Source organism: Mytilus edulis, chromosome 9 (assembly GCF_963676685.1).
Source record: "Mytilus edulis chromosome 9, xbMytEdul2.2, whole genome shotgun sequence".
Taxonomy (NCBI): domain Eukaryota; kingdom Metazoa; phylum Mollusca; class Bivalvia; order Mytilida; family Mytilidae; genus Mytilus; species Mytilus edulis.
Genome location: NC_092352.1, coordinates 61,587,643 through 61,611,375, shown reverse-complemented (window position 1 = coordinate 61,611,375; position 23,733 = coordinate 61,587,643). Strand labels below are relative to the sequence as shown.

At 32.8% G+C, this 23,733-nt stretch overlaps 1 protein-coding gene across 1 annotated transcript in view; it reads right to left on the bottom strand.

Moving 5' to 3' along the window:
* LOC139488742 (suppressor of SWI4 1 homolog) overlaps positions 1–23,733 on the bottom strand; it is a 42,703-nt gene that overhangs the window by 12,550 nt on the left and 6,420 nt on the right. Inside the window, exons 3-4 of the mRNA XM_071274570.1 lie at positions 14,059–14,382; positions 13,175–13,251 (exon numbers count right to left, since the gene is read on the bottom strand). Coding sequence (XP_071130671.1) covers positions 13,175–13,251; positions 14,059–14,382 — 401 coding nt within the window. The remainder of the gene's footprint in view (positions 1–13,174; positions 13,252–14,058; positions 14,383–23,733) is intronic.

Here is a 23,733-nt window from a genome sequence, read left to right as displayed (position 1 = left end):
ATTAAACAAGATAGTTAAACAAAGACCAATGAACCATGAAAATGAGGTCAAGGTCAGATGAACCATGCCAGGCAGACATGTACAGCTAACAATGCTTCCATACAACAAATATAGTTGACCTATTACTTATAGTTTAAGAAAAAGAGACCAAAACACAAAAACTTAACACTGTCCAATAAACCGTGCAATTGAGGTCATGGTCAAATAAAACCTGCGGGACTGACATATAGATCATAATATATTTCCATACACCAAATATAGTTGACCTTTGGCATATAATATTAGATAAAAAGATCAAAACTTAAAAACTTAACTTTGACCACTGAACCATGAAAATGAGGTCAAGGTCAGATGACATCTGCCCGCTAGACATGTACACCTTACAATCATTCCATACAACAAATATAGTAGATCTATTGCATAAAGTATGAGAAAAACAGACCAAAACACAAAAACTTAACTATAACCACTGAACCATGAAAATGAGGTCAAGGTCAGATGACACCTGCCAGTTGGACATGTACACCTTCCAGTCCTTCCATACACCAAATATACTAGCCCTATTGCTTATAGTATCTGAGATATGGACTTGACCACCAAAACTTAACCTTGTTCACTGATCCAAGAAATGAGGTCGAGGTCAAGTGAAAACTGTCTGACGGGCATGAGGACCTTGCAAGGTACGCACATACCAAAAATAGTTATCCTATTACTTATAATAAGAGAGAATTCAACGTTACAAAAATTCTGAACTTTTTTTTCAAGTGGTCACTGAACCATGAAAATGAGGTCAAGGACATTGGACATGTGACTGACGGAAACTTCGTAACATGAAGCATCTATATACAAAATATGAAGCATCCAGGTCTTCCACCTTCTAAAATATATAGCTTTTAAGAAGTGAGCTAACACCGCCGCCGCCGCCGCCGGATCACTATCCCTATGTCGAGCTTTCTGCAACAAAAGTTGCAGGCTCGACAAAAAAGCATTCAATTCTTAAATAAACCAGAAATGAAATTTTAAAAACTGATGATATAGTGGTTATATATTAATAAAAACATTTTAAGTACGTTTGAGTCTTATGCAATATTTGTTTTTATATATTTGAAAACTGACTGCTACCGACTGGTTGCTTGAGCCTGGTCTCACAAACTCCGCATTTTCATTACAGCCGATTACATTGAGTGTGTAGACAAAGGTAATATCTTTGGATCGCTTGTTTGTTAGCTGAACTATGAAGTAACTAGGTAAGGTATACCACCCTCCTGTAGAAGGAGCCTAGTCCCACAGACAGATTGATTGGTTATTTGTCGAACTAGTCTACTCTTAAAGGAGGGTAGTTTACCTAACCTAATAATACAAGCAAGCTAACCAAGGATAGGCTACCTTTGCCTACACACTCAGTGCAATCCGCTGTAACATTTTTACATTACAGGTTGCAACACCTTGCCAAATCATTAGGTTCCAATAAACGTTTGGAAAATTTAGTTAATGTGCTTTCCCATAGAGTTTTATGCAGAACAATAACCGGAAATCTTTTATGGAAACTTGCAAAAACAATATCAAAATCGAAATCTAAGCGAACAATGAAGTTACTCACATTAAAAAAGGTTGAGACATTGAAGGCCAAATATTTGTTTTTATTCTTGCGTGTCTTATTATAATCAGACGGTAATTTTAGAGTTTACAAAGAAATTTAATATTAAGACAAACATTAATTTCGAGTTTCATTGGTGAAATTAACACTACAATACAAATAAAGGATTCTCAAATGATCATGACTTTTGCTTGTAGTAAAATGATCAATGAATGATTGAATGAATGAATGAATGAATCAATCAATCAATCAATCAATTGATCAATCAATAAAATTGAGAATGAAAATAAAAAATGTGTCAAAGAAACAACAGTCAGCCTAACCAAAGACCACAGCCGAAGGCCACCAACGAGTCTTCAACACAACGTGAAAATCCGGGCTTCAGCTGGTCTCTAAATAAAAATATATACTAGTAAATGGACGTCACACTTAACTTAGACAAAAAAAAAAAAATAACAAAAATAACAAAGATCAGAGTCTACTGTCTTGGGACAGGCGCAAAAATACGGCGGGGCTAAACATGCTTTGTTAGATCTCAACCCTCCCGCTATACAATTATATCTAGCTCATGTAGAATAAACAAACACACAACAATATGCACAGAGAAACTCAGTTTAAAAGAAATCCGAGTCCTATGACAAAATAGTAAACAAAAGAAACTACACAAAACGAATATGATTCATAAATTAACAAAGAACTACTAGCAGTAACTGACATGCCAGCTCCAGACCCCAATCAAAAATATCGATATCTGTAATAATATTCAAGAAAATAACCAAAAGCTGCAAAATTTTCTTAAAATTACCAATTCAGGGGCAGCAACATAACAACAGGTTAATTGTCTGATGCATCTGAAAATTTCAGGGCAGATAGATAATGACCTATTAAACAATTTTACCCATGTCAGATTTGCTCTTAATGCTTTGATTTCTGAGATATAAGCCAAAATCTTCATTTTACTCCTATTTTCTATTTTTCTCCATGGCGACCATCTTGGTTAGTTGGCAAGGTCACCGGACACATTTGTTATACTAGATATCCCAATGATGATGGTGGCTAAGTTTGGTTGAATTTGGCTCAGTAGTTTTAGAGGAGAAGATTTTTGTAAAAGTTACGACGACGGACGACGGACGCCAAGATATAAGAAAAGCTCACTTGACACTTCGGGTCAGGTGAGCTAAAAAACGAGAAGCGAGAATGACATCAACAAACGACAACTACTGTTTTTTGCGTGATTTTTTTATTACTAGACCAAATATTTCATGATTTTTTATTATCTAGGACTGTATTTTTGATTAACAATTGATAACCAAGTTAAATAAAATCATATGTGTGTATAGCAAACATATTAACTTTGGCTTGAAAGACATCTTTTTAATTGTTTTCGACTCGCTCTGCTCGGTCGGAAAAAATGACAAGAATAAAATCCTAAGATTGAACGCGTTCGTTCAACAATCTTATTAAAATTAATATATATATTAATTTTCTCATACACATAAGTATTACGAAATTAGAGATATACATTTTGATTAGATTAGTTCGTGTAATTTACAAATGTAGTGTTATCTGTAGTAAATTTACTGACTTCTTTAATACAGGATTTGAATAAGAATGTGTCCATACCACATAAATGCCCCACTAGCACAATCATTTTCCATGTCTAGTGGACCGTGGAATTGAGGGTCAGAACTCTATATTTGGCATTGAAATTAAAAAGATCATATGATATAGAATATGTGTACTGAGTTTCAAAAAAAAATATATCTGTACATTTACTTCACTTTCAAGTATAGAGATGTGATTTTTTTCTGAGACAAGTGCTTGTGACAATCCAAAAGAACTTGCAGTCATTCGATGTTCAGTACTTCAGTACTTTGATTGTTTGAAAACGAGGTAAAAATACCCTGCCACATTCGGTATGTGTTTTTGTTAGACCTTTTTTCCCTTCTGTTTTGTATCGATCTCATACGTTAAGCCCTTTTCCACTGATTTGTATAGTTTGTTCTTATGCTGTGATGTAACAAAACTGTCCCGGCTGTTTACAAGCATGTTAAACGCCACAATATATTGCATGTGCCTGCTCCAACTCAGGAACATGCAGTTCAATGGTTTTCGTTTGTTGATGTCTTTTATATGTGTTTTTCGTAATTCATGTTGTTTTAAAATAGGCTGTTATTTTTCTCAATTGAACTGTTTCATATTTTTCAATTCATGGACTATTGTAGCCGACAATAACGTATGTTTTTTCTCATTGTTGAAGATTATATGGTTGCCTATATATAATTGCTTACATCCACTACATTTGAACTTTGTTGGATAGTTGACTCATTTGCATTAATACCAAATCTCCTTATTAAAAGTTGAGGGGTGTGTGTGTTTCTTTGGAAAATTTCAATGTTTTTCTCCCAGGTCACCCAGTTTGAATAGAATATTTTGACATTTTGCTGTGCTCTTGGATTTCAGTTAAGAGCCAACCAAAGCTCACGGCCTATTGGTGGGTAGTTGATGACTATATGGTAAGCTCTGGATGTCTTTTTGAGTATTGCATATGGTGATTTGGTGATGTCTTCATGCCATGCATTGTCCCATTACTTTATATAGACAGCTTATCAGTCAACCTGATCTATTAAGTAGCTCTCCTCGCCTTTTGTATAGTCAGACGAAAAACAAGATATGAACTGACTTAGCTTGGTATATACATGTTTATTTGATATACTGATATAAATATAAAAAAAGAAGATGTGGTATGATTGTCAATGAGACAACTCTCCACAAGAGACCAACATACATGTAACACTGAAATTATCAACTATAGGTCATCGTACGGCCTTCAACAATGAGCAAAGCCCATACCGCATAGTCAGATATAAAAGGCCCCGAAATGACAATGTAAAACAATTCAAACAAGAAAACTAAATTACGAAAAACCTGATCTATTAAGTAGCTCTCCTCGCCTTTTGTATAGTCAGACGAAAAACAAGATATGAACTGACTTAGCTTGGTATATACATGTTTATTTGATATACTGATATAAATATAAAAAAGAAGATGTTGGTATGATTGTCAATGAGACAACTCTCCACAAGAGACCAACATACATGTAACACAGAAATTATCAACTATAGGTCATCATACGGCCTTCAACAATGAGCAAAGCCCATACCGCATAGTCAGATATAAAAGGCCCCGAAATGACAATGTAAAACAATTCAAACAAGAAAACTAAATTACGAAAAACCTGATCTATTAAGTAGCTCTCCTCGCCTTTTGTATAGTCAGACGAAAAACAAGATATGAACTGACTTAGCTGGGTATATACATGTTTATTTGATATACTGATATAAATATAAAAAAAGAAGATGTGGTATGATTGTCAATGAGACAACTCTCCACAAGAGACCAACATACATGGAACACAGAAATTATCAACTATAGGTCATCATACGGCCTTCAACAATGAGCAAAGCCCATACCGCATAGTCAGATATAAAAGGCCCCGAAATGACAATGTAAAACAATTCAAACAAGAAAACTAAATTACGAAAAATTTGATCTATTCAAGGTTGGCAAAAAAGCGGTCAATACTAGTATTGACCATGCCAGTGGTAAATACCGGTATTTACCGGGAAATACTGGCAAATACTGGGAAATACTGGCAAATACTGGTCGATTGAAATTTTGAGTGGACATTACTATAAAAACCACTATCTACTTGGTCAATTATAATTACAATTAATAATTAATTTATATAGAAAGTGTACAAACCATTTTTAATGCTTTCATTTCTAATTCTATTGTTAATTCAAACAGGTATCTACATTGATTAATGTGTACATAATATTATAGTAAAAGATAAAAACTTTTTGTTCATGCTTCAAATTTTCATTTCCAGCATGAAGAAGGTTTTTTTTTTTATCTCACAGTTAGATAGCTATAAACAGGAAATAATTTATTGTTTAAGGGAGTCTTCATATATCAATTTTATTACTTTCAACCCATGTACTGTCAACTTTTATTGGAGGCTGTTGTTTTAGTAATTAAATTTTCACACCTAGCAATGCCAGGTGATAGCTATAGGTAAAAAGACCTATGTAACTTCATTTACCTGTAGTTTTATTTACCTTTAATTTTAATTACCTGTAAAATCATACATTTTGAATAAAAATATATTGATTTAAACATGTTGAAATAAAATATAAATTTGTATATATATATATCTTAAGTATGCAATATCATAATTCTTAAAAACTTAATTTTAAATCAGTAGTAAGAATAATTAAAGTGTTATAAATGAATAAAACATATCAAATTCATTACCTTTATAAGCTGACACATTATATTTGACTTTTTATCAAGATTTTACTTCATTTAATAGTAGAAACAACCATGAAAATTTCAATTGACCAGTATTTGCCAGTATTGACCACTTGGGGAGTATTGTCCGGGGCAGTAAATACCGGTAAATACCACTGGTAAATACCGGGGGTGGTATTTACCGCCCAACCTTGGATCATCTATTAAGTAGCTCTCCTCGCCTTTTGTATAGTCAGACGAAAAACAAGATATGAACTGACTTAGCTTGGTATATACATGTTTATTTGATATACTGATATAAATATAAAAAAAGAAGATGTGGTATGATTGTCAATGAGACAACTCTCCACAAGAGACCAACATACATATAACACAGAAATTATCAACTATAGGTCATCGTACGGCCTTCAACAATGAGCAAAGCCCATACCGCTTAGTCAGATATAAAAGGCCCCGAAATGACAATGTAAAACAATTCAAACAAGAAAACTAAATTACGAAAAACCTGATCTATTAAGTAGCTCTCCTCGCCTTTTGTATAGTCAGACGAAAAACAAGATATGAACTGACTTAGCTTGGTATATACATGTTTATTTGATATACTGATATAAATATAAAAAAAGAAGATGTGGTATGATTGTCAATGAGACAACTCTCCACAAGAGACCAACATACATGTAACACTGAAATTATCAACTATAGGTCATCGTACGGCCTTCAACAATGAGCAAAGCCCATACCGCATAGTCAGATATAAAAGGCCCCGAAATGACAATGTAAAACAATTCAAACAAGAAAACTAAATTACGAAAAACCTGATCTATTAAGTAGCTCTCCTCGCCTTTTGTATAGTCAGACGAAAAACAAGATATGAACTGACTTAGCTTGGTATATACATGTTTATTTGATATACTGATATAAATATAAAAAAAGAAGATGTGGTATGATTGTCAATGAGACAACTCTCCACAAGAGACCAACATACATGTAACACAGAAATTATCAACTATAGGTCATCGTACGGCCTTCAACAATGAGCAAAGCCCATACCGCATAGTCAGATATAAAAGGCCCCGAAATGACAATGTAAAACAATTCAAACAAGAAAACTAAATTACGAAAAGCAAAAATGTAACACATAAACAAACGACAACCACTGAATTACAGGCTCCTGACTTGGGACAGGCACATACATTTTGAATGTGGCGGGGTTAAACATGTTAGCAGGATCCCAAATTCAAGTCAAATTGATATTTTAAAACAACATAAAAGTTAAAAAGTGTAAAAAAAAAAATATTTTAATAAATGTTGAAAATATTATTGTGTATGTGAGTGGAAAACTACTTAAAATTGTAGAAATATTCAAAAGTAGCACTCGCGTTTTTGTTCTGCGGCTACGTTAACGGAACATCAATCAAGTAATCGATCTTCATGACTATGGCTTCAATATTTAATGGTATAAAATATCATATTCTGCTTGTCGTAGACTCAAAAATACTTCAAGTTGGAATAGATCTACGAGGACTAAAGAACGTTCAAGTGTGGTTTAGCAATTGTACATGCCCACGAAATCGACGTCCAGATATTGTTCGGAAGATGTTTTGAGAAGTTCCGATGCAACCGGACAAGTAAAATCTAACTGTTACAGTATATTACAAAACACAAAACTGGCTATCTTTGCTGTAAATACAAGTTAAAAACCTGACATGGTTTACATTAAAGCTAAAAATCCCAATCCCACGACATCATATAATTTAAAAAAAAACATATGACCTTTAACATTGGAGGTCTAAACTAGCATTGAGCCGTGTCCAGGTCCGAAATAGAAAATAAAGAGATGTGGAGTAAATGTACACGGGACAAAATCGCACACAATATATAGAAAAAATACAAATGTTTAATGAACAGGGCTTTTATGCCTGTTCTTCATCTTGAAAGGAGCTGGAGGGTCTTCAACGAGGAACTACATTGTAGACCATTGATCCTCATTATACAAGAGTAACATAGGTTAGTGCATCGGACTATACAAAAACATAAGTTCCTGGTTCGATCACCGTTCCGGTGAGAAAATTTCCAATCCACTATTAATAAATATGTTTAAACTAACAATAGCCACACACTTGACTTTGTGGATTATATTATTTTTTTCATCATCCTACATATGTCTTTTGATATTGTTCATACATGTAAATACTAAAAGTCTTACACTGTATCTATACATTTTGCTCCGAGACCAGAACATAATAGATAGATAAATTAAAACTTGCGCTTTAGATTAAGAAAGGGTGTGAAAGATTTTGTATAATTTTTTCCAGTTCTTCTGGAGTCCTTGAGCCCTTCCCGCGCCAACAATATATAGTTTGCTTTATTTGTAAAAGAGGCTAGTTACGCTACAATATTATCATCTTAGATTAACCTCTCCAAACTTAAAAGTAAAGATCACGCACCCTTATTGTTTAGATTGATAAAGACTTTTGCATCCGTCGACATTATCTTCGATTAAAGTAGTATTGATCTGACAACCGCTGTGCATGTATACTTTAACGACCTTTAAATGAATGACAAATGACAACATTGTCATTTTTGGAATGACAATTAAACTGTGTTGGAAAGATAACATAAATACACTTTCGTTTTTCGTTTTTTGTTTTTGTGAAATCAAAAATGAAAAATGAAAACACTTTCATTTTTCGATTTTAGTTTTTGAGAAATCAAAATTCAAAAATGAAAATACTTTTGTTTTTCGTTTTTTGTTTGTCAAATCAAAAACGAAAAACGAAAACACTTTTGTTTTTCATTTTGGTTTTTAAGAGATCAAAAACGAAAAATGAAAACACTTTCGATTTTCCTTTTAGTTTTTATGAAATCAAAAACGAAAAATGAAAACACTTTCGTTTTTTGTTTTTTGTTTTTGATATTTCAAAACGAAAAACGAATGGACGCAGATATACACGGACCCAAAATCCAATGATAAAACAAATCAAGCGAATGAACAACAACTGTCATATTCCTGACTATGTAAGGGCATTTCCTCATGTAGAATATGGTGGATTGATCCTGGTTTTATAGCTAGCTTAACCTCTCACTTGTATGACAGTCACATAAAATTCCATTATATTGACAACGATGCGTGAACAAAACAGACATTATTTCATCACTGATTAATCCATAATGTGAAAAGAAGAAGTTTTAAGTTGATTTTCTATATTAAAAGTAAACAATGCAAGAGGCCCCAAAGAGCCTGTGTCGCTCACCTTGGTCTTTGTGCATATTAAACAAAGGACACATGACAAAATTGTGTTTTGATGTTGGTGATGTGTTTGTAGATCTTACTTTATTGAACAATCTTGCTGCTTACAGTTATCTCTATCTATAATTAATTTTGCCCAGAAGTGACAGTTGAATATAATTTGTAACAAGAATGTGTCCCAAGTACACGGATGCCCAACTCGCGGTATCATTTTCTATGTTCAGTGGCCCCTGAAATTGGGGTCAAAACTCTAATTTGGCATTAAAATTAGATAGATCATATCATAGGGAACATGTGTACTAAGTTTCAAGTTGATTGGACTTCAACTTCATAAATCAAAGCGCTGTAAGCGCTGAAGGCAGTTAACCAAAAACCAAGGCAACCGTAATTATGAAAACTGTGGCAATGTTGCCTCAACATTAAACATTCATATATAGTACATTCATGTTTATCTAATGATTTATTTATTAAGGCAAATAATTTATATGTTATCAAGGTTTCAAAAGCAATGCATATATAAATGTATATTTTTTATGGTGAGTCTGCAGTGGTACAAGTTCCCAATGATTGCAGTTGTTCTACTTGGTAGTTAACCTTGGTTTTATTTGACTGCTAGAAGTTCAATTTGACGTAGTATAAACATGTAATAGTATGAATGGACTGGTTTCCCTGGAAAGAAAACTGAGTGTGTGTTCTATAGTACAAAAGTTATGAGACACGAATCAGACAAATGTTCACTACAACAGGGATCAAAGATGAGGTCTGACTGACTTGCCCATAGTAAATGTAAATGATTTGTTATTTTGTCCCATACATATAAATATATATAATTTAGGGGTAGGGATCTCAACGGTTTTCAAGTTCTCAAACAGGTAGGGGTAGGCAGAGGATTTAGGGGGCAGGGGCCCCCCCCCTTTTTTGGAAAAAATTTGGTTGCTTATATAGGTAATCACTGAAGCATGACTGGAGCGGGCCCCTCTTAGGTCAGTCAGTGGGCCCCACTTATGAAAATTTCTGGATCCACCACTGGGGGTAGGGTGACCCTAGGGACTTCCCCTACATTTCATTTTATTTGTTATATTGTCCCATACATGAATATATATGGTTTAGGGGTGGGGATCTCATTGGTTTCCAAGTTCTCAAACAGGAAGGGTAGGGTGACCCAAGGGACTCCCCCTATATTTCATTTAATTAGTTATATTGATCCATACATGAATATATATTGTTTTGGTGTGGGGATCTCGACCGTTTCCAAGTTCTCAAACAGGAGGGTTGGGATGACCACAGGGACTTCCCTTATATTTCATTTGATTTGTTATATTGTCCCATACATGAGTATATATGGTTTAGGGGTAAGGATCTTGACCATTTCCAAGTTCTCAAACAGGAGCGTGAACAGTGACCTCAGGGACTCCCCCCATCTTTCATCTGATTTGTTATATTGTCCCATACATGAATATATATGGTTTAGGGATGGGGATCTCGACCATTTTTAAATTCTAAAACAGGAGGGGTGGGGTGACCCCTAGCGACTCTTCCTATATTTCATTTGATTTTTCATATTGATATATGATTTACTTACATTAAGGTATATATAATATAGTTGCATTATTTGTGAAAATAAAGAATGAAACTTTCAGCTACCTTAATTGACCCTTCAAAATTGAGAAAAAACAAATAGCCCCTCGAATTGCAGTAATATGTTTACACTTTAAAAGCATCTCACATGCATTATCATCATTTATCATTTATAAAGAAAATTTAGACTGTGACCATGAACATGTATATTGTTAGATATACTGTTCCCAGCTGTCACATTGTATTGGATTTTTAAATTAAAATTTATCAAAAAGTAATTTTTAGTTTTTGAATAAAATATTTTTCTGCTTTTTCTTTCTTTTACATATATCTTTTGGTTTACAATACTAGTGTTTATATTCATTTACCATGCATAGATGTATTTTTTCACCTGCTTGGATTTATTTGTAAATGATCGTCAAACCCGGAATTACCCTTATCCGCTTCCGGAATCGGATCCGATTTTGTAAAATTTTGTCTTCACGGCCGTCATTGTTATGTGTTTACAATGTTGTTTTTTTCAATCAGATACGATTTTACTCGAATTTATACAATATTTGTCGGCAATTTTCTGTATAAAGCTAGCTAATTGCACACCTGCCTCCAAATTGAAAAGCTACGAAAATTTCTTTTTCTAATTTGAAATTGCCGCCAACAGCATGAACAGTTGAATTATATAATAGACTACTGACGTAGTTGTACTACGTATTGATGACAAACAATATTCCTACGAGTTTTGTCATTTAGGAAATCTTAACTGCTTGTCTTAAGAAATTTTCGGCGATTAAATATTTCATACAATTGTTCTTTGACATCTTAGCTAAAAGCACAAGTCATAATGAACTACACAAGGATTTTTAATAAGCACTACTTCCTATGTGTAACTTTAAAATATTTGGATAAATCGACGATCATTTAAGGTTTTTCTGGTCATTTTTTTTGTAATCCAGAATAAAAAGTATTAAAAAAGTGTTCAATTAGTTATATATAACATAGTAACAAGCTAGATAATAACAATGGCAAGTATTTCAGGATTTATTGGGTAGAACACAAATCTAGGGTGCTCGCATAATGCAGCTTAACTGCATAAAAACTACCTTGACCAAAAACTTTAACCTGAAGCAGGGCGAACAAACGGACAAAGGAACAGACCAACGAAGAACGGACGCACAGACCAGAAAACATAATGCCCCTCTTCCATCAAAGGTGGGGCATAAAAATTTAAACAAAAATTTACAAAACTTACAAAAATTGTAAAAAATTTACTATAAATGGCAATAACTCCTTAAGGGGTCAATTGACCATTTTGGTCATGTTGACTTATTTGTAAGTTCTTACTTTGCTGTACATTATTGCTGTTTACAGTTTATCTCTATCTATGATAATACTCAAGATAATACATGTAATAACCAAAAGCTGCAAAATTTTCTTAAAATTACCATTTCAGGGGCAGCAACCCAACAAAAAGTTGTCAGATTGGTCTAAAAAATTCAGGGCAAATAGATCTTGACCTAATGAACAATTGTATCCACAGCAGATTTGCTCTTAATGCTTTGGTTTCAGAGATTTGAACCAAAAACTGCATTTTACCCTATGTACTATTTTTAGCCATGTCCGCCATCTTGATTCATGGGCTGGGTCATCGGACACATTTTTTAAACTAGATACCCCATTATTGATTGTGGCAGAGTTTGGTTAAATTTGGTCCAGTAGTTTCAGAGGAGAAGATTTTTTTAAAAGATAACTAAAATTTTAGAAAAAAGTTTAAAATTGACTATAAAGGGCAATAACTCATTAAGGGGCCAACTGACAATTTTGGTCATTGTTGACTTTTTTGTAGATCTTACTTTGCTGCACATTATTGCTGTTTACAGTTTATCTCTATCTAAAATAATATTCAAGATAATAACTAAAAACTGCAAAATTTCCTTAAAATTACTAATTTTGGGGCAGGAACCCAACAATGGGTTGTCTGATTTGTCTGAAAACTTGAGGGCAGATAGATCTTGACCTGATAAACATTTTACCCCTTGTCAGATTTGCTCTAAATGCTTTGGTTTCAGAGATATAAGCCAAAATCTACATTTTACCCCTATGTTCTATTTTCAGACATTTTTTAAACTAGATACCCTAGTGATGATTGTGACCAAGTTTGGTGAAACTTGGCCCAATAGTTTCAGAGGAGGAGATTTTTGTAAAAGTTAACGAAGACATATGACGGACGACGACGGACGCCAAGTGATGAGAAAAGCTCACTTGGCCTTATGGGCCAGGTGAGCTAAAAAAGGTGAACAAATCTAACAGATAAAATTGAGAAAGGAAATTGGGAATGTGTCAAAGCAACAACAACCCGACCATAGAGCAGAAACTATCAAATATCTGTCATCTTACATACATTATTACATAAGATAATGTTAGTCTGATTAGAAACTTACTAATGTCTGAAATCTATGGTCTTTGTTTCTGGATTATAATTCACCATAACACACCTTCTGATCTGGTTTAATTTTACCTGAAAAACATTAAGTCAGTGTATATGTGAATTAAAAACAAAAACTTTTGCAGGTGTTGAGCAATCCACTTTGAAAAAAAAAACTAGTGAAAAAAAGAGCTAGAAACACTCTTTCACACCAGAAAGATATTGCAAATCGAAATCGCTGCAAAGGTGTACAACTTGGATCTTTCTGTGCTAGCTTACATTAAGTTAGTTAGAAAATCAAGCAAAATTAGTCGCCCTGAAGCATTTTTTTGTGAAGTGGGCTAGAAAGGGCTTATAGTGAAATAAAGTATCCATGAAAAAGAAGTTGCTTTACAATATCTTTGTAAATATAGTATGTTCATGACTCTATTGAAAGATTTTAATTCAAAGTAAAAATATAAAGTTGAGAATCCAGCTTGGCCATTGTTTGTAGAACATCTGTTCATATATCTAACCCTCTGTTTTCAGAGGGTTGAAGTGTTTCTAAGTGTTTAGTTTTCTCTGTTGTGTTTTGTAAACTGCTGTTTGTTTTTTGATGGTTTTTCATTTTTTGCCATGGCCATGATGGCATTGTCAATTCCTTTTCAATTTCTGAGTTTGATAAATACTTTTGGTATCTTTCACATATTTTTCATCTTTTGGTGGTTTTTCCTTTTTCGCCATGGCATCTGGGCATTGTAAGTTCATTTTTAATTTCGGCTTTTGATTATGCCTTTGGTATCTTTCGCCTATTTATCACTCATGTCACTTAAGCCTGATAAATATAATGAACCATTTATTTTTTTATTATATATATATCTAATGTATTGTATTCTTACACAAAAACATGAATATACAAACCTTGTTGACATTAATAGATGGAAACATATTCTGGAACATGGTGGCCATCAGTTTCAGGTGCACATCATCACCACTGAAATTATTCATGACCAGAAGGGGATGGTGCTGGAACTGCTTCTGTTCCAAGTTTGGTCTTTTGAGAGACGTAATGACATCTCTGGCTAAACAATAGTTCTGTATCTTGAAAGTCAACGTAGGGCCTCGTGGTATTCTAATTACTCTAAAGTTTGTTGCCACTTCTGTTTTTGTGAACATGAGAAAATGTGATACATTAAGAGGTCCAGCCACGCCCACATAATCCTTCAGTACATTTTTTCTTCTAACCTGTTAAGTAAAACAAATGCATGCTTGTTGACATTGTGGCTACTGAGGCATATTAACTGCATTGTAGGAAGGAGGTATACAGAATCAGTTCAACTACATGTATTATAAGTCCAGGCATCAATAGATACCTGTATACGTAACAGTAAAAAGCCAATATAGATAAGATAAAATATTTTTGTGGGTATTAGTTTAGTATCCTATAAGCTGTATTGCTTTCAGAATAAAGTATTATTATATTATAATTCTCATGATCAAGGCAAATAAAATGTCTTTTCACAGACACATGGATTTGTGGTTTTCCTAATATACACCCAGAGAGTTAAGTGTTCTAAGTTGTGTATTGTGTACTTTTCTTTTTCTTTTTTAGCCTTGGTGTTGTCAGCTTATTTTCGATCTATGAGTCAGTTTGACTGTCTCTCTAGCAGTCAGAGCTCAGACATAAACAAGTCTGAATCTGCTTTTGACTCATAGAGGTCTAAATTTGTAAGTTTTAGGATTTGTCTCCCTTTAATGCAAGACAAAATACAACTTTAATAAGTCAAATATTGTTAAGCAAGAAATAATTGACCAGAATCAAAAAGTTGCAAATATCGACTCCTACAAGTCGATAAGTTATCAAAATTGGTTAACTTCATCAAGACCCACGCATATTAAGGTCATGCATCTAAATCAAATAATTACAACATTGAAAGACAATGCTTTGTCTTCTAAAGAAAAATATGACTGAGAGTCTAAAAAATCGGAGATATGCAACCACCTGGAACCACACTTAATGAGGTAAAACAGCTGTGTTTAGTAAGGATGTTCAATTAGACAATTAAATATAGCTATATAGATAGCTCAAGGCCTTGTGAACTCTCAGACAGATTTTTGCTGTCATAGGTGGTGTACTTTGGCCACCAAGTAAAATTAAGTTTTTTCATCAACATAAATAGACCTAAACAAGTCTGTCATTTTCTGACTTAGATACAGTATGGGTAGGGACTTATTTTTATGGATGTCTTAATCCGTCTAGATGTCGGACTGGTCGGACAGTTGTCCCAGTGCAATAAACACCTGCTGTGCAATATCCAAGTGGAAGGTCGTAAATCAATCTGTACCAGCTTGATTAGAATTAAATTTTACCTGTACAGATATATTAGTATTTATGGAGGATAGATAAATGTAAAATATTGTTTTGTATTCAAAGAGAAAGAATTAAAAATAAAATTAAATATAAGAATTAAAATTAAAATTAAATATAAGAATGAAAATTAAAATTAAATATAATTTTATTTTTTTTATAATTTGAAAATGAAATAAAGACGATTTTTAACAATATATTGTGTTGCCAATTATTTCAATAGTTTTGTGCCAATAAACTATTTTGTATTTGTATTTGTAAACCGTAAATATTTCATCTAATTCAAAATAATAAGCCTAATAACAACCAAGACTGTTTTCAATAGAAGTTTAAATCAAATTGTTGAGACTTCAATCCCGTAAATTATACGAGTTTTCGTTAATGGTTATATTATTTCCCCTTTTAACGTCCTGTTCCTTTATATGTTATTATTAGAAACTCAATTTTAAGTATAAGGCCAACATATCGTATTTATAAAATATGTATAGGCATTGTGAATTAAGTTATTTTCCTTTTGATACAACTTTCCCCGTCGGAGCCTCTACATCTATTCACACCTGTCAATCATTTCTCGCAAGTGAAACATTTTGGTCAGACAGATCACTCGTGCTTTCTATTTTGACATATTTCCCGTTTATCTCTTTGAAAGTCAAACAATTGGTTTCTTTTAATACAATATTTATAACGTTGAGATCATATTTCGATTCCTATTTTTTAATTTTTTTTTTTTAAATTGTTGACACTCGAGATAATGCCTTTCTATTTTTATGTCTGAAATTTTTTATAAAAATCGCCGGTGTTATAAATATATTTTACAAATTGTATCAAATCGATACACGAAAATCAAAGTTTAACCTTATATAGTTTATTGAATAAATGCACATTTATACCCCAAAGGGGTTGAAGGCTAGTCGTACTAGTTGTGATCAGCTGTCTTTACTTTTTCGTCGCACTTCTAGTCATTCTAAAGCTCGCGCAGTCAGTATGATTTTTTTAAATCGATGTTGTATTATTTCCGAAGTTTAAAGGAAGTCTCCAAATAGATTATTTAAATGGGAATCCGGGAAATGACTGATAAAAATAAAACAAAAAATGGTTAAAGAAGACTAAATCTTCTTTTGATTATTTCTATTCTGGTAAATCGATCAAGAGCCTCAAAACTAAAGCACAATACTGTCAATTATTCCACATCAAATTTAATCATGAATGGATTTTCCCACGGTCGTTCTGTAAGGTCACCTGTGTTTACTGTTACGACATTTCCCGCCATATAAAAATCTCGTGCAGTGGACAAAATCGATCTATAATATCTTTTATTAGCATTCAATATTATTGTGAGTGGAGTCAAGTTAAAGTTCAACCACGTGCACACGCTGTTGATTACTGATATGTGTATCATGGAATTGTCTTTTCACGGCAATATTTTCTTTTAGATTGCTATAAAAAATATAACATACAAGTTTCCTTTTTTACATGGATTGTGAATTAACCCTTTCGGAATCTGGGAATTCTTTTTTCGCGATGTCGGGATTTAAATTTATTTAAATTCGGGACCTTGGGACTTCGTGTTTTAAGCCCGGGATTTCGAGATCCGGACCCCTTTTACCCCCTACCCCCAAATGCAGATCAATTATATTAATTTAGCATAATGAACAAACACGGAAATCTTAAAATAAACTGATGCCCGGGAAGAATCAATATTTTCTTCTAGTGTTATTATTTGTGTTCTATTTAAGTTATACATCTTCAACTTTCGGACAATATTTGTTTACAGTAAAAAGTAAAAACTACAAAGAATGCTATAAATAATATACAAGTATTGCTCACTGTAATTATTTTTATCTCGGAACTGACCCAACACAGACTGAATATTAAATACAAATTATAGAAATATTTTGCATGTGACCGCGTCAAACTAAAACGTATGCAGCAGCACTTGAGACAGCATTCTGCTAATCAATGGATTTACGTGGAAAATAAATCAGTAAAACAAAAATAACCGTAAGCTTCAAGAAATAGAATACATGTAAAATTAAAAACCAATTGTTCAGAGAACAATTGAAAGTCTTTCCACACCAAAGAAATTTTGATAAGATAGTTTCTTCATACTGATGCGATAAATAATGGTTTAATTATATTAATGAGTGATGTAAGGGAGATAATAAGCTACTTCCGGTGAAATGAATATCACTTCCGGTCTCATATGATAGCTTCTTTGACACTGATTCCAAAAATATATAGTTTCTATATACTTTTATATGTAGAATGGCAGATAATTGGCCACTTCCGGTTTGTTGGAAGTCATTTTTAGTCTTCAGTAATCAGTTTATGTATCTATATGACAAAATATATGGATTCTGAGTACTTTTATATGAAAAAATTGCAAAAATGGCTACTTCCGGTTTTCTCAAGGTCACTTCCGGTAGTCATTTTTCAAGGTCATTTGTCACCTTACCTTTTGTACAAGGTCAAATGCCTTTATAATGAACTTAGTTGAAGTTATAATCAAATAACTTCATATCAAGACATATTAGGGGCACCAACTCCTATAAGATGCCATTAAATTGTATCAAACTTAATGTATCATATCTTCATAACAATAAAGCAGACATTTTGCAATTGTTTTTCTTGATGTATCTTTCAAAGCGTCAGAGAAAATGCAAAAACAAGCAAAAGTCACAAATTAGAACTTGACCTTGACCTTTGACCTTGACCTCATTTTCTAAGTTAGGACATAGGGGACTCAAATAAAAACATTCCAGGGTTATACGGTTAACTGTTATTGAGTTAAAAAAACATAACGACAAATTTATTTTGTAAAGGTAGATAACTCCTATAAAATTTCAGCGAATCGCTTCGACCCAAATGAGCCAAAAATTCCTGAGGATGTAACGAACAATTTGTAAAAAGAATTTTGTCGATATCTTTTTTTGTTACGAAGGAGATGCACACAGATGATAAACAGTGAATAGGGAGATAACTCTTACAAAGAAAATGGTTCGGCTTAGTAGGGTGAAATTTAAAAGCGCATAAACTATACGATACCATATGAGAAATATCTAAGCGACATATTGCGAAACAAACATTTATCGCAAGAACAAAATTTGGCGGAAAAAAAAAAAAATAATAATAATAATCAGAAGAAATACAATAAGTCTTTTCACAAAAAAGTGAAAAGACTTAAATACAGACCTTCTAAAATTCAAACTGACCATTATTCCGTGCGTTCATCGTGTATCGTGCGTGTTGCGTGCGTGCATCGTGCGTGTATCGTGCGTGTACCAATCGTGCGTTCATCATTCATCGTTCCGTGTATTTTCCGTGTAACGTGCGTGCATCGTGTATTCTTAATCGTGTATCGTGCGTGTATCGTGCGTGTAACGTGCGCTCATCAATCATTCATTCTTTACCGTGTATCGTGCGTGTATCGTGCGTTCATCAATCATTGATTCTTAACCGTGTATCGTGCGTTCGTCAATCGTGTATAATTGTGTATCAGATAACGAGCATTTGACAAACGTTCATCTCTATTTGTGTAACGTTCATACATTGCGGTTTTTTTTATATAATAGTCGGTTATAGAGCTCACCAAAGCTTATATTTTTTCTCACGGTTAAAGTATATATATATGTTCCGACTTTCAATAAAATTTACAGTCATACTTACTTTCTTGTGAACACTTAATTAAATTCATCGTACATAACGTTCATAATTCAATTGAATTCAAATCAAATCTTTATGACTTTTTGTGTAAATATTTTATCATCTGTAAATATTTCGTGGTTATTCAGTGAATCTTAACTGGGACTGACACATTTTGATATAATTACATGTTGTACGTAAAAACAATAACATGATATTGACATTTCTACGACAGAAGAGTTAAAATTGGAATTTCTATTCAACTGAGCGAAATATACTGTTGGCCAACTGTTATTTGTTAAAAATATTCTGTCAATTAAAAACAAAAGTGCTTTCGCCAAATTTAGATGTGGGGTAGCTCCACTAAAAAAATTGAAACTGGAAAGTATGAGAGAAAAGAAGTCCACGAGATGACATGTGTTGTAGCTCTACTATTGAAGATGAACTTCATGTCATTCTAAAATGCCCATTACATGTAGTTTTAAGACAAATATTATACATTTTAATGAACATTTTAACCTTTAATTACCAGATAGCAAAAATTTTATATTTTCATTTAATAACGGCAATGTTACTGCTAAAGTCGCCAAAAACACCAACAATATTTTATTGGAAAAAAACTATACAAATCCTTGGTTGAACTAGGCTAGATTATATTTCTTCGCTTATTTGCCTCTTAGATATATTCAAATATTTAAGTTTTGGTAAATGCCATTATAAATATCATTTTTGTCTTAGTTTCTGATGGTCACATGCACGTAATGTTATTACATTGAGAAATGCAATATACAAGATTGTTGGGTAAATGTGGATTGCGGATTAAAATGTTAAATGTCAAACTTGAATTAACAAATTAAACTGAGGCGAATTAACACGAATATGTATATTCTCTTCAACAGTGTTTGAATTCTCTGTTCTGAATTTCATTTAAACTAAGCTAATTATGTTTTGTGGAAAATTGAATAAAAATAAACATTATATGTACTTGAAGGCATTATTTTAATTAAAAACAAATATAAATCCAGGCAAATATAGCATGTAATCCTTCAGAAGGATTTTAAATTGAGGAACTGTTAAAACTTGAAATTGAATTTACAAGTTTAAGATATAATCTTGTTTTTATTTTTTTTAAATAATAAAATAGTTAAATATATGGTATTATCATAACAAGTCTTTATTTGAATGGAATAAACATGGAACACTTTCACGGATTCATTTTTCATTGTGTTCGTGGTTGCCTATCAATGACACCGTTTTTAATGTATGTCTAAAAGATTATTATCCGGAAAAAAAAATCCCAATAGCACGTTGTTAACTAGGTTGGTCCCCTCCGTAAAACATTCAGTATGCCTTCGGAACATACAAATATTAAGGTATTGTCAAGAATTTCAATGACGGACGGGAAACAGACTAGTGGTTAACCTTCTATGATTATTAAAAAATGACGGATGTTTTATTTCGGTACGTCTAAACACTGCTAAGAATTCCTTGGTGCACTAAGGCCTTGACTATACAATGCCACTAAGGACTAAAAGGAGTGTTGTTATATGTATTATTTTTATATATATCATTCTAGAAGTTGATATTTAATGCTTAAATTTCAAATTTTACAGAAAAAAATCATTAAAAAAACGAGATATTCAACATTATTTAGACACGTGCCGGTTTTTCTTTGATATGCCGAAAATCAATGAACCGATTGACACGTGCAAATAACATAACAACTGATTAAACAATCACGATCTTTTTATTTTAAGTAATTTAAAACAATTGCATCGAAAAGATTTATGCTTCAAATATTTATAATTATATGTGTTGTTCTTATTCAAAATGATTAAAAAGGACAAATAATTTTGCTGTTGCTTTATTTCTTTCCCAACAAAATTGTTTGCCATAGGAGCACGACTTTGATGTGCGCTAACTTATAAGTAAGAGTTTGGTCAGCTTGTTAAAATGTTTATGTAAGATATACGAAGACAACAGGAATATATATATTTATAAGCGTTTTGTTTTTTATTTTAATTCCGACAAAGACGCGTTTATATACAAATGGTTTCTCTAAAAATATGAGTAAATTCCGAAAACCATCATAAGAAACAACTATGTAAAGTTTCATGAAATGGATAAGCGGTTCTCAAGTTACAGTGCGACATGTGGACGCCCGGCAGACGGACGGACGCCGGACATTTGTATACCATAATACGTCCCGTCAAAATGTTGACGGGCGTATAAAAAAAGCGTAGTGCGCCCGTATGTCAGAAGGAAATCTGATTTGTATGTTTTTTGTCGAGTCTTCGACTTTAGTCGAAAAAGCGAGACTTAGCGATCCTACATTCCGTCGGCGTCGGCGGCGTCTACAAATATTCACTCTGTGGTTAAAGTTTTTGAAATTAATAACCGTTTCTTAAACTATCCTGAATTTCTAACATAACTTTTTTTTTACCATGGGGTGTTTCTTATTCTGTTACTGAGGAAATTTTTTATTCTTTGTGAATCCATATGACAAAGACTCTGTTAAGGATATATTTTGTCTCGTAGAACAATCGGTAGTTTTTTTTCCATTTTTTGTTCATTTTTATCGGATATAAAAGATTGAAAAATACAAACAATTAATTGAAGTTTCGTATGCATCTATCAAGACCAAGTAATTTTTGATTAGTATAAAGGGTTGCCTTGGTTTTATAGCTCAAAACGGTATCATTCATTTTGCTAAATACATCGGATTGAATAATGAAATAATAGCTCAGCACACTTCGGCGCAGACCAGCACACTTTGGCGCAATGGTGTGCGATGGTACGCGAGATACCTCAATTAAAGTCTACATATGTGCAATTATTATGAGCAGTATATTCGTTTCAATTTCAGTATATAAAGCATTTACTATAGTGTTATTGTCTATTGGTGTTATAGTTCAAGTTGTTGCGTACTAATTGAGAGGTCGTCCTATTTGATGTTTTGCATGTGGAAATCATTCTTGCTTCTACATGTATCCTTACTTAATTTGTTCTTCTAATGAGATCCTCATTTACCATTATTTAATCATAAGAATAGTGTGTGGACCCGTATGTATTTAGGAAATGATACTCAATCGTACGTAAAAACAAATCTTTCGTATATTTCCCGTTTCACAGTCCTACATGTATATTGAATTTTTATCACAACTCAGTAAGTTGATACTTGCGCGGGGTACATGTATGCTTAAACCTCTTATTCTAGATGTCAGGTAACTTTCTTGTGTTTATGTTCATATGCTGGATTGCTGTCTGATTGACGAATACCGGTCATTTTATATATATAGATTTTTTTTTAATTTGTTTTTTAGGGATGCACCCAGTTGCACCTTTTCATTTAAGATACATTTCCGTGACGTAACCTCGAAAGATCCGTTTAGAGATTTTCTGAAAATACAATGGTTTTTGCCTTATTCAAAACTAAAACATTAGCAAATATAACTGGTTGCCTTCGGCTGTCAACTGTTCTTTTCGGGTTGTTGTCTCTTTGACATATTCTCGATTTTTATTCTTAATTTTAAAATAATTTAAAATATGATTAACAATTGTGAGTTCAAAATACATTTAACAAGTCAGTGCGTTGATACAGGTTATATTCTACTGAATTTACTATATCCGTTATTATTACGTAACATATATATTATATAAGTCCTGTGTCCAGGTGGAAATAACGGGCCCGTAATAACAATATGTGATTTGTATGTCAGGTGAAAGTGACAACGGGTGGGTATGTATACTAAAATGTTTATCGTGTTCCATTATACATGAGGGTGTGGATGGGGGTTTATAGAAGGAAATTATAGACAAAAAATAAAGAATACAGAAAATAATCAGACAAATATATATAGAAAAAGAAAATGATGAGGTACTAGAAATGAATATATGGAATAAAGAATAATCGGCAACAGGTAAAATGAATTATAGAACAAATTGCCAAAAATTATAGAATACAGAAATAATGAATCCCCATTCAGACCCTCATGATCTAACATTTAAAGCTTTAGGAAAATTATGAGCATGCGATACAGTTTTAGACCGACAGTGATTTTTTTTTTTTACGAAATCAATCTGTACATGCCGGGTGCGGGAATTTCTCGCTACATTGAAGACCTGTTGGTGACCCTCTGCTGTTGTTTTTTATTTGGGCGGGTTGTTGTCTCTTTGACACATTCCCCATTTCCATTCTCAATTTTATGTGTACATATGTGCTAAAAATTATATCTTCATGTGCTATTTTAAAAGACAAATGGGTTTGAATTATTCGACATTTACTTAATATTTCGGTTTCTTGGACATTTCTGTTCTTTGAGCAGACACCCTTAACATTTTATGTTTCAAAATATAAAGATATGCAGATTTCGGTAAAGAGATAAGGAATATCTTCGTTACAAAATTGGGTTCTTACTACAGTTGTGTTACAATTCTTTGTTAATAATTGATTTTTGTTAAAAGAAATTGATTTAAGAAAAAACAGTATTTTTGTTGAATATTTATGTAGTTAAAAAAAGTGGTTAATTTCTTCATAATAGTTGGAACAAAAATTTCCGTACGGTATGACTATCAAGCCACATGTT